This window comes from Pelmatolapia mariae, linkage group LG14 (genome assembly GCF_036321145.2).
Source record: "Pelmatolapia mariae isolate MD_Pm_ZW linkage group LG14, Pm_UMD_F_2, whole genome shotgun sequence".
NCBI lineage: Eukaryota > Metazoa > Chordata > Actinopteri > Cichliformes > Cichlidae > Pelmatolapia > Pelmatolapia mariae.
This window is the reverse complement of record NC_086239.1, coordinates 26365880-26378039: the sequence shown is the minus strand read 5'-3', so window position 1 is coordinate 26378039 and position 12160 is coordinate 26365880. Positions and strand designations below refer to the sequence as shown.

Below are 12160 nucleotides of genomic sequence, written 5' to 3'. Positions count from 1 at the left end.
GCATTTGATACAGTTGACCACAACATATTACTCAAACGACTGGAGAACTGGGCAGGTCTTTCAGGAAATGTACTAAACTGGTTCAAAACATACTTAGAAAACAGGAAATACTTTGTATCAATAGGTAACTTCACATCTGAGCAGACAAATATCACATGTGGAGTTCCCCAAGGTTCCATCTTGGGACCCCTTCTGTTTAACATTTACATGCTCCCACTGGCACAGATTATAAAGAACAACAAAATAAACTATCATAGCTACGCAGATGACACACAAATATATATCACAATGTCACCAGGAGACCGAGGCCCTGTACAGGCTCTTGGTAAATGCATTGAGGAAATTAATGACTGGTTGTGCCACAATTTTCTCCAGCTAAACAAAAACAAAACTGAAGTAATAGTCTTTGGTGCCAAAGAAAAACGATTACAGGTCACCAGAGAACTTCAATCTATACACCTAAAAACCACAAACCAGGCGCGAAATTTGGGTGTAGTGATGGATGCAGACCTAAACTTAGAAAAACACATTAAGACAATAACAAAATCAGCTTACTATCACCTCAAGAATATTTCAAGGATAAAAGATCTGATGTCTCAACAGGACCTGGAAAAACTAGTCCATGCATTCATCTTTAGTAGGCTTGATTACTGTAACAGCATCTTTACAGGTCTACCTAAAAAATCAGTCAGACAACTACAGGTCATTCAGAACTCTGCTGCTAGAGTCCTCACTAAGACCAAAAAAGTGGACCACATCAGTCCAGCTCTGAGGTCTTTACACTGGCTGCCTGTCCGTCAGAGGATAGACTTTAAAGTTCTGATGCTGGTCTATAAAGCTCTGAATGGTTTAGGACCAAAATACATCAGTGACCTCCTGACCCAGTATGAACCTTCCAGATCCCTCAGGTCATCTGGATCCGGTTTTTTATCAGTTCCCAGAGTCAGAACCAGACACGGAGAAGCTGCATTCAGCTTTTATGCTCCATATATCTGGAACAAACTCCCAGAAAGCCTCAGATCAGCTGAAACACTCAGTTTATTTAAATCCAGGTTGAAGACTCACCTATTCTCAGCTGCTTTTGAATAAAGCACCAAATCCACACTTTTAAGTTTAAATTTCAAAACTTACATTTTAACTACTGACTTTATCTACTGTTCTGATTTTATCTACTGTTCTGATTTTATCTACTGTTTTGATTTTTGATCTTAAATACTGTTTTGTTTGTTTGTTTGTTTGTTTGCTTGCTTGTCTTAATCAATTTTAAATCATGCTTTTTATTTGTTTTTGCTTTTAATGTCTCTGTAAAGCACTTTGAATCACCTTGTTGTTGAATTGTGCTATATAAATAAACTTGCCTTGCCTTGCCTTGCCTAGTGGGAGAGCCAAATCACAACAAAAGTCACGTCAAGGCGCTTTATATTGTAAGGTAGACCATACAATAATACATACGGAGAAAATAAACAACAATCATATGAACCCCTATGAGCAAGCACTTTGGTGACAGTGGGAAGAAAAAACTCCCTTTTAACAGGAAGAAACCTCCAGCAGAGGGAGGGGCGGCCATCTTCTGCGACCGGTTGGGGCTAAAGAAGGAAGACAGGATGAAAGACATGCTGTGGAAGAGAGCCAGAGATTAATAACAAGTGTGATTCAGTAGAGAGGTCTACACATGTTGACTGAGAAAAGTGGCTGAAAAGGAAATACTCAATGCATCATGGGAACCCCCCAGCAGTCTACACCTATTGTAGCATAACTAAGGGAAGATTCAGGGTAACCTGATCCAGCCTTAACTATATTATTTAGAAAAAGGAAAGTTTTAAGCCTAATCTTAAAAGTAGAGATAGTGTCTGTCTCACGAATCCAAAGTAGAAGCTGGTTCCATAGAAGAAGGGCCTGAAAACTGAAGGCTCTCCCTCCCATTCTACTTTTAAATACTCTAGAAAAAACAAGTAAGCCTGCAGTACAAGAGCGAAGTGCTCTAATGGGGTGATATGGTACTAAAAGGTCATTAAGATACTCTTGCTGCAGCATTGTGGATTAACTGAAGACTTTTCAGGGAGTTTTTAGGACATCCTGATAATAATGAATTAATAATGAATTACAGTAGTCCAGCCTAGAAGTAATAAATGCATTGTTGGGTCTAAACTCAGACCCCGCTGTATCCAGGACTTATTCCCATGAAAGAAAAACAAGGCAACAGCGTTCGATCGATTACTTGCGCAAGGGAGGCCTGTCTGTGTCCAGCACGAAAATGACCCCAAATCCGGCCTCCTCTCGCTGCCTTTTATTGAGAGACAGTTCACACAGCAAAGTAACGCCCACATAGTTCTAAGACAAGGCATTGTAATGTATATGTGTGAACTTCTGTATGTATGTAAGAATGTGTGTGTGTGTGTGTGTCACCTCCTGCTGAGCTTACATCAAAAAGACCTTCACCAGGATGTTGCCTGTAATAAAAGACTACAGCCCCCCACCCAGAACCTCGAGAATTTAGGGAGGGAAGGACAGAAAGAATTCCTTTCCTCACACAGTTAAACAATGTAGATGGTAAGCTTAAAAATGACAAACATTTAACATTTCACTCTAACATGCATGAACTAGTTTTTCAGCATCACTCTGAGACAGGATATTTCTAATTTTAGAGACGCTGCACATATGGAAAAAAGCAGTCCTACATATTTGTTTAATATGTGCATTGAAGGACATATCCTGGTCAAACATGACTCCATAGTTCCTCACAGTGTTACTGGAGGCCAAGGTAATGCAATCCAGAATAAGAATCTGACCTCAACGTGTGAAGAAGACTCTCCATTTACATGACCAATTGGAGTCTATTAGATATATATCAATGATATCTGCCAGCTTTGGGGATCAACCAGGTCCAAAGGTTTGTTTTTCCACAAAGAACATTCCCCTCCACATGGAATCAAAGAAACCCAGTTTCACCAAACCTTTTGAAGTTGATTCTAGCTCTCTCAGCTTCATCTCTCTCCTTATCTCTGTGTGTGTGTGTGTGTGTGTGTGTGTGTGTGTGTGTGTGTGTGTGCGCGCGTGTGTGTGTGTATGTACAGTGTGCTGGGGTTTATCTGGACTTTTCATAGGTTCCTGCCTTGTGGTTTCTACACACCAATGCATGTTCACTCAACTGAGACTGATAACTCGCTAGTGCCTCGTCTTAAGCGAACGGCTGAGCATAGGTCTTTGGTGGATCATTGCCATTGTCACCATTAGTAAGCCTGGGCCCTGTACTGTATGCATTTTTGACGTATCTGTGAACAAAACTTGCCTGCTTGTCTTTATGCTCAGATCTGTTGGAGAAAGACAGAGTCGCTGACGAGTGACTGATTGTGATTGACTGCACTTTACCAGCCAGAATCATCTCTATATTCTGAGGCGGATGAGGTCCTTCAACATCTGTCGGACAATGCTCAGACTTTTCTATGATTCTGTTGTGGCCAGTGCTATCCTATATGCTGTTGCATGCTGGGAAAGCAGGTTGAGAGTCACAGATGCCAACAGACTAAATAAACTGATCCACAAGGCCAGTAATGTTGTGGGAATGGAGCTTCCTTAGGGTAGTGTCTAGGGGTGGGCGGTATAAACGGTATACGGTAGAACCGATATGAATTTGGCCAACGGTAGAGATTTTGACTATACCGCTCTACCGCGATAGCGCATGATGATGGTGTCATTAAGCTGCTCCTGTTTTGGTTGAAAGCATCGCAGTGGCTGCAAGCAATATCTGCAAATTATGCTGGGTGACAGTGATAGCAAAGAGACAAAGTACATTTTGGAATATGGCGAAAGCCAAAAACTGCGCTTACGCCACTTCCGTACCATTCATTCATTAATGTTGAATTCTCTCGCAGCTGCTCTATTCCCATGTTGTTGCAGTATAGTAATGACTAAAGTGGATTATTTCAGTTGTTCTCCTGACTGAAGTTTGATCCACTTACAGCATCCTGCCATGCGATTGCATTTGTCCTCCCATTATTTTTTAGAGTGGAAAAAAGTTACCATTCATCCTCCAGCTTCACTGTTTATGTTATGCTAACATAGCTGTGTTGCTATCGATCACGTAGCACATCACTATATACCAGCTAACCCAACTTCAGTAACCCTAAAAAAGTCACTGCTGTTTAGTTTTCTGTATTCATTTATGTTGGAAGTGATAGCAGAGCTGTACGTTTTAATTTGTTCAGAAATCTCTCAGTCAGAACATGGCATATCATGTTTAGGTGGAAACTAGCGAACTAACTTCCTGCTAACTTCTAACTCTGTTAAATTACAAAAATTCTGTTTTCATGAATGCCTGGATGTTAAACTTAATTGTTACACCTGGTAAAGCAGCAACGCTGACCATTTTATTAAAGATTAAAGAATTTAGACACTTTTTAACTCTCAATGATGCTGCAGTGTTCGTTTGACTTTGGGACCTGAAGCGGATGGAGTTTTGGACCCAGATTAGGCTCCTGACTATAGTAGCCATAATGCTCAGACAATCCATCAAGCGGTGCAACTTCATAGTTTACCAAAGTCATACTAAAACATTTTTTGACAGCTTTTTGAATGGTGTGTACCACATAAAATCGGTTCGAGGTCAGTAAGCACAACCAGAATTCTTACATAAGGCACGCCAGATTATATGACACACTGTCGATTTTTGAGAAAATTAAAGGATTTTGACTGCACCTTATTCTGCAGAAAATACAGTACACAGAAGAAAATAATATATCGCAATATGGATTTTAGGCCATATTGCCCTCAGCCCTAGTAGTGTCTGAGAGGTGGATGCTTTCCAAGGTAAAGAAAATGCTGGAAGATACCTCCCACCCACTCCATGACATGCTAGCTAGTCACAGGTGCACATTGAGTGAGAGACTGAGATTACCAAAGAGCACCACTGAACAATGCAGGAAATCATTCCTGCCCGTGTCCATCTCCCTGTACAACTTCTCCATCTAATATACTGTAAACACTGCAATAGTTACACCCTTTTTGTGCATGCTCTTTTCTACTCTGTAATATCCTTGTCAATATTCTCGATATTTATTTAGGATCACCTCTGTTAACTCTTGATATTCATAATTGAGTGATTTGTATATATTAGTGCTATTTCTTAAATTTGTAAAAATCTGTAACATATTATATTGTTTAAATTGTTTAAACTGTTACTGTTACTGTCTTGGGGAAACTGTAACCCACATAATTTCCTTAGGGATTAATAAAGTATGCTGATTCTGAATCTGGTTTGGAGATAAACTCTCTGGATGAGAATCTTTTTAGAGTCTATTTGGAGAGACCTTCTAAGAAAACTGTTGGAGAGCTTTGTGTGTCGGGGAGCCTGGCATTGTCACTACTGATTGTTCTGATTGTCGCACATTTTAAACTGAAAATAATCTGCACTGAAGTTTGAAAGTTGAGACCTGTATTTGAGTCCTGCCTGAGTTGTTTTTGTGAAATGATCAGCATGGTGTTGATCACCATCAGTTCAAGACAGACCAAATATACAAGAATATAGAGTAACACTGCTAAATGAATCCAACTTGAAAGCTTAGTTTATTAAAATAATTTAAATTACATTTAACTTCCTTAATAGGTTAGTTTTACAGTGGAGTGTAACAAAGTCAATGCTTCGCTTTGAAAAGTCTGGTTGTTTTGTATTCAAAATGCATTTTAAAAGAAGAGCAACAAAAAAAAACAAAAAAAAAAAAGACTAAATAACTGTCTTTAATATGTAGCATTTGTTAATTGTATTTGTTTATTTAATTTTTGGCCTAAACTGTGCAAAAAAATAATAATCCTTTTGACATAAACTGAAAATTTTATGACACAATGCCACGACCCATAACAGCTTTCTTTGTGTTCATCTCTGGTCTCAACAGGATTATGTAACATTTGGGTCCAAACAGTGTGATCAACAGTCCAAAACTTGAAGCAAGAATGGCAAATACCTCCACTGCATCTGCAAGATTTCCTGGTGAGCTGACATAAGCAGGAACAAAGGCCACCCACACAGCACAGAAGATCAGCATGCTGAATGTGATGAGCTTGGCCTCATTAAAACTGTCAGGGAGATTCCTCACCAGGAATGCAATTAAAAAACTGAGGACAGCCAGCACACCAATATAGCCCAGTAACACTGCAAAACCAACAGTGGACCCAACTGCACACTCATACACTATCTTGTCATTGTGGTATTGGGTGTTCTTATGTGGAGTTGGAGAGGAAGAGACAAGCCAGGTAGTGCAGATGGCTGCCTGAATAGATGTAAGAAACAGAACTGTTCCTCTCTGCTGCATAGCACCAAACCACTTCAAACTGGCTCCCCCTCCTGGCTTGGAGGCTTTGAACACAGCCAGAACAACCATGGTTTTTACCAGGATGCATGAGACACACAGCACAAAGCTGATCCCAAATGCTGCATGCCTGAGTTGACATGTCCACAGCCTGGGTCGTCCAATGAACAAAAGTGAACACAGGAAACATAACTTAAGTGACATTAATAGCTGGAAACTAAGTTCTGAATTGTTGGCACGTACTATAGGTGTTGTGCGATGGTAGATAAAGATCCCCAGAACAACAACACATATAAATGTTCCCAGTAAGGAGATTGTTGTCAAACAAATACCCAAAGGCTCATGATAGGAAAGAAACTCTGTCTTCTTAGGAACACAGTGGTCACGCTGGGGGTTTGACCAAAAATCCTCTGGACAACTGGTGCACTCCAAGGAGTCTGACAAAAAGGGGTTGATGTTGAAATGCATCTTATATTTCACAGAAATTAAATCAAATATGTCATACAGAAAGACAAAGACCTACTGCTCTTGTTAGTGATCTTTCCCTCAGAACAAGGGATGCAGTCAAAACAGCATTCGGGCTCTCTCTTCCTTCTCACCATGTGGGTACCAGGAGGACAGCTCTCGCTGCATACTGATCGAGGTGGCTATTTGACATAAAAAATAAATATTTATTGCCTGCTACAATTCTATATACTGTAAATGTCATAAAAGGTACTTGTCAAATAAAAACATATCTAACCTTTTTCGATTCAAAGTTCCAGAAGATTTTGTCTTCATCAAGTATGAGTTCCTCACCTTTTAAAGCTGTCCTTTTAACCTCACCCACTTTCTGAATTTTAGTGCTTCCATCAGGGAGCCACAACGCGTTAATAACATCATAAATTGGTACCACATCACCGTTCTTGTCAAATGATACTTGATCGCCAAATGGAGTGGTAAAGTTCACTCTTTCCATGTAATAAACAAGCTGTTTAAAAGGAATGTATAATAAATAAATTACTTTTTGCTCTGAAAGTAATTACAGAAAGAATGTTTTATTTATAGATGGAATTTAAAGCGATATCACATCTGCCATGGCTCCAGTAACTTTACAGTGCAAACAATGGCAATTTTTCAGTTCAGTAATCAAATATAATATTCTATCTATGGTACCTACATATATAAAGTCATTTCTTATCTAAGTCTCAATCAACCAAGGCACATTACTAATAATCCTGTATAGAAGTTAATGACCTCCATGACTTAAATACCTTAACTACTTTTGCTCACAAGTATGGCAAATCCCTTTTCAGAAATTCTGAAAGCATGCAAAAACAATGTATTCAAAGGTGGAGTGTACAATGATACCACACCTGCCAAGGCTCCAGTGACTGCAAAGAGGCACAGCTGTTCCCACTGAAAGGCCCTCTTCCTGGCTTGCACCGCAGCATGTCATCAAGGGAATACGCCAGTGCATAAACAGCTTTGTACACATTATACTCAGGCCGCAGGTTGGAAATGTCCAAGTACTCAGTGCCCACATTTCCTAGATCTTCCTGTCCAGTGCATAGTGCACCTCCACCTTCCAGCCAGCCTGCTGGAGCTGGAGCAAATCTGCACTGAAATGTAAATTCCCAAAACTGATTCACCTGAAATATTTTGAAAAATGTTTGTTACACATTATAAAATATATAATTGTTGTGACACATCCACACACACACAGTAAAAATGTTCAAGTCTCACCAAGCTATTTCTGTAGCTACTGTTGTGATGTAGATCAGGACGTATTTGCAACAGGAATTCCCTGAGCCCTGGTATTTCTCCTTGACGAATGGTGATACCCAGTGTACCACCCAGGTATGGCATATACTGAGGTGTTTGGAGCACAGCAGATTCTGTCCAGGCCTCGCTGGCTATCCACTGTAGGCCTGTCACATTTTGCCTTACTACCTGTGAATTAAATTAGATCAAATCTATGAAGTAATATTGAACCTCCAACTTCTTTACTGAAACAGTTTTTGATCTTTAAAATGAATTCTGAATCATTACATTTTTGTAATTATTTCTGTACTCACAATGATACGTAATACGTGTTTTACACAATATAATTATGAAGACCTCTGTAACTAGTAATCATTAAAGTGTTTTAAAGTGAAACCTCATCCATAAGGTGTATCATGCGACTAGGATGTTCAAAGACAATGACAACTCGAGCTGTAGAGGTTTTCATCACATCAACAATCCTCCGGAGTTCTTCTGTGTCTTTGTCCCAGGGTAAAACCTCTGTGTAGGCCAGGCAACCTTCACCAGACACACTCAGCTCAGACTGAAAGAATCTGGCTGCATTAAGCCCATAATCATCATCAGTGATAAGCAGACCTGCCCAAGTCCAGCCGAAATGCTTGAGAATCTGGATCATTGCACGTACCTAAGTGAATACAGATTAAAGTGTAAGCGCATTTAAAAGAAAAAAAAAAAACTTTAAATATAATTGCAATTTAGCTTTATTCTTTGACACATTACAGAAACGAAATAGAGGATAATTCTGAAAAATTAATTATATTATTATTTCTAATATTTTCATATCTTTCTTTGTTCTTCTTTTACACAGATATTGAAACATACTTTTGCGTTTCCATTTTAATTTTGATGACAAATTTTCACCTGGAAAGCATCACTTGGGATCGTTCTAAAGAAGGATGGATACTTTTGACGGTCACTCAGGCAGGAACATGTGGCATAATAACTCACCTGTGAAAGATACAGACTGTATATTGGAGAGCTATCCATGTAGAGATATCTTAACTTTGTCATCATGACTGCTTTATTAGTTTTATTTTTTTTTCATAATTGGGTTTATAGTTTTTTAATTAAATCAACGTAATCCAAGACAACTGTTACATGGTCAAGCAGAAAACTTACCATAGGTACTCTGTACAAACCTAAGACGTTGGAGATTGCAATAGAATTTGTAGAGGTCGGATCACCCACAATCCCTATGACTGGAGGATTTCCAACACATGTATCATCTACTACAATTTGATCCTCTTGACCACTGGCTAATGACAATGCTCCACGGAATCCAATTCCAAGTTCAAGGCAGTTATCATACAGAGTATATCCCAGAGTCACATTTGGTAGCAAGTTTGAGTTTCTGTTGATCTCATCAATAGCAAAGGCCATAGTCTGTGCGGACTTAAATCCTAGGACATACAGACTAAGACAAGAAAAGGTTAATTACTAATATATATAATACAATACAGGTTTTAAATTACAAGAAAACGAGTGCTTTTTGAAAATGCTGCAAAAGTAGAAATATTATAAACAATCAGGGAAACTGAATAACAATTAAAGACATATATTAAGGGAGAAAAAATTAAAAAGAAGATGCATTGTGTAGTTATTTCAGATATAAAATACATATTTATACTGGCACTAAGTTTGACAGTTTTCTTATTCTATTTTTTTCATGCTGTTCCCCTGTCTTTGTTACCCATGGCAAGTCGGCTGTTGTGGCTGCGAGGTAAAAGACAGATCAGGAACACTTGAAAAGAAATGGACTTGAAACAGTCCACCCAGAACCACATCTCCAGTTTTGTGCATCTCATTTAGATGAAACTGTCCCTGCAGCTGACAGGACAAAGAAAACTGAGGAGTGGATAGAGTAGAAAAAACACAGGACCACAGCAAAACAACCACGACTAAATTGTTTTGCAAAGATGAGCACATGACAGCTTTCTGAGTTGTTGAGATCAGTCATTAGGTTTTATTGTTTGCCATTCCCTTTTATTGACTTACTGTGTTGTTTAATCTTGCACACCATCCATCAGGGAAAGAGGCGGAGTATACTTTTCATTTGAGATTGCTTTGTATCCAGGCAAACTCAGGGAACACTCTGTGAGTAAATTAGTCATCAGTAATAACTCACTGAAGAATTGTCAGAGTAGCAGGTGTTTCCGTGTACATATCAGGTGACACAAAAGAAGAATAGCAAAAATAACCTAACATAATTCATGTACAGCAGAGTTAATGTGGAATGTACAACAGCATCATATTAAAAGCTCCAGTCCATATTTGAGTTAAAAGAGAGGGACAACAACTTACTTATTTGATCACTACCCAGATTTCGTGGCCACAGTTGAATAGTTGTAATCTAAATCTAAGTTGTAATCTAAATTGACCTGTAAATTAAAAACTTAGCTCAGGCTGTACAGTGCCTGTATCATTGCACATGTTTCCCAAATCCGTCAGTGAATCTCATGCTCCACTTTCCCCAAACTCGTGAACAAGACCCTAAGACACTTAAATTCCTTCAATTGGGGAAGTAATTTGTCCCAGATGGAGTTGGTATTCCACCTTTTCCGGCTGAGAACTATGGTCTCTGACTTGGGGGTGCTGATTCTCACACTTGGCCGCAAACCACTCCAATCCAAGTTGGAAGTCACCAGCTGATTAAGCAAACAGTACCACATCATCTGCAAAAAGTAAAGATGAAATCCTGAGGCCATCATAGTGGAGAACATCCACCAGCCTGGACAGACCAAGATATTCTGTCCACACTTGCCCACTTTCTCAAATATCCTTGAGAGGATAAAGAGCTTGTCCAGTTCCATAGCCTGGATGGAAACCTCATTGTTCCTCCTGAATCAGAGGTTCAGCTAACAGATAGACCCTCCAGTATGCTGGTACAGACTTTCCCAGTGTCATGATCCCTCAGCTTAGTTTCATCCAAACATTAAGCAAAAGGCCTAAAATCCAGCCTTTGTGGGTGTAATTTAACACAGTCCTATGACAGAGTTTAATGCAGGGGTGTCCAAACTTTTTGCAAAGAGGGCCAGATTTGGGAAGGTGAGAATGTGTGGGGGCCAACCATTCAGCCTGAAATATTTGGAATCATTAACATTAAATGCAAATGAATGACTTTTTTTTTTTTTTTACTTTTTTTACACACAAATTTTATTATAATTTTTTTATTATGAATTATTTATTATTAAACATTTTACCAAAATATTGAATTTGAAAAACACAAAATGAAGCAAAATCAAACATCTAAATTCAAAACATGTGAACAGGAAAAAAACATTAAGAGTTAACTTATTCAAAAGTACAAAACATTGTGGGCCATATAAATCCGTACATCACTCGTTCTTTAGTTGTTTTTTTTAAACTGACCATCAAAAAAAAAAATAAAAATACAATATGCTATTTAATTTTGAATCACATATCAAAAACAAAAATGGATGTGTTTTTTATTATTACAATTTTAAACTTGGATCAAAAATACGAAATTGAAAAACCGGCTTCCGGGCCGAATTAGATTTTATTATTTAATTTGTAGGGTTTAGGAGACCTGGTTTGAATGTCAATTGAAAAGAAACAACAACAACAAAGAAAAAAGACTTAAAAACTAAACAAATAACTTGCCTGCACTAACGTGAAGGGTGATACTGAGACCTTGACTGAAGTAAATGTCCCAGGTCTGGTTCAAAACCAGTGGCATGCGCAAAATGTCACGCAAGTGAGAGTCACTTAATCTCATCCTCACATGGTGCTTGTTCATTTTCATGACCGAGAATGTCTTCTCGCACAAGTATTTTGAGCCAAAGAAGCTCAGCATTTTCTTAGCAAATGTTCGAATCTCTTGGAACCTGCCTTTATCCAGCTGGCAGTTAAAGTAAAAAAAGAGGGATCTGTTGGTGCCGACTGCGATACTCGGTGTCACACTGCATCTCAATGAGCTCCAGCTGCAGATGGTCAGGAGCGTCATCAGGGTCCATGGACAAAGGAGAGGAGAAAAGCATGATCTCCTTTTCAATAGCTGCAAAATCCCAAAAGCGTTATTGAAACTCTTCAGCCAGAGAAGAGATCTCTGCTGC

At 38.9% G+C, this 12160-nt stretch overlaps 1 protein-coding gene across 1 annotated transcript; it reads right to left on the bottom strand.

Annotated features, from left to right (window-relative positions):
* Positions 1-5828: 5828 nt before the first annotated feature.
* On the bottom strand, positions 5829-9917 carry LOC134640633 (extracellular calcium-sensing receptor-like). Its single transcript, XM_063492542.1, has 9 exons — positions 9778-9917; positions 9207-9501; positions 8949-9035; positions 8443-8712; positions 8028-8234; positions 7658-7933; positions 7045-7272; positions 6826-6949; positions 5829-6739 (listed from the first exon to the last, which is right to left on the bottom strand). The coding sequence occupies exons 1-9, from the start codon at positions 9885-9887 to the stop codon at positions 5829-5831; spliced, it is 2508 nt and encodes an 835-aa protein (XP_063348612.1). The 5' UTR covers positions 9888-9917.
* Between the last annotated feature and the right edge of the window lie 2243 nt (positions 9918-12160).

Bases quoted from the DNA above. Each gene is read 5' to 3' on its own strand.
- LOC134640633 (XM_063492542.1), bottom strand. From the start codon at position 9,887: ATGCACAAAACTGGAGATGTGGTTCTGGGTGGACTGTTTCAAGTCCAT. The intron at 7,934-8,027 runs GTGAGACTTGAA...AAAATATTTCAG, and splicing joins GTAGCTACAGAAATAGCTTG to GTGAATCAGTTTTGGGAATT. The intron at 6,950-7,044 runs GTTAGATATGTT...TATGTCAAATAG, and splicing joins GGAACTTTGAATCGAAAAAG to CCACCTCGATCAGTATGCAG.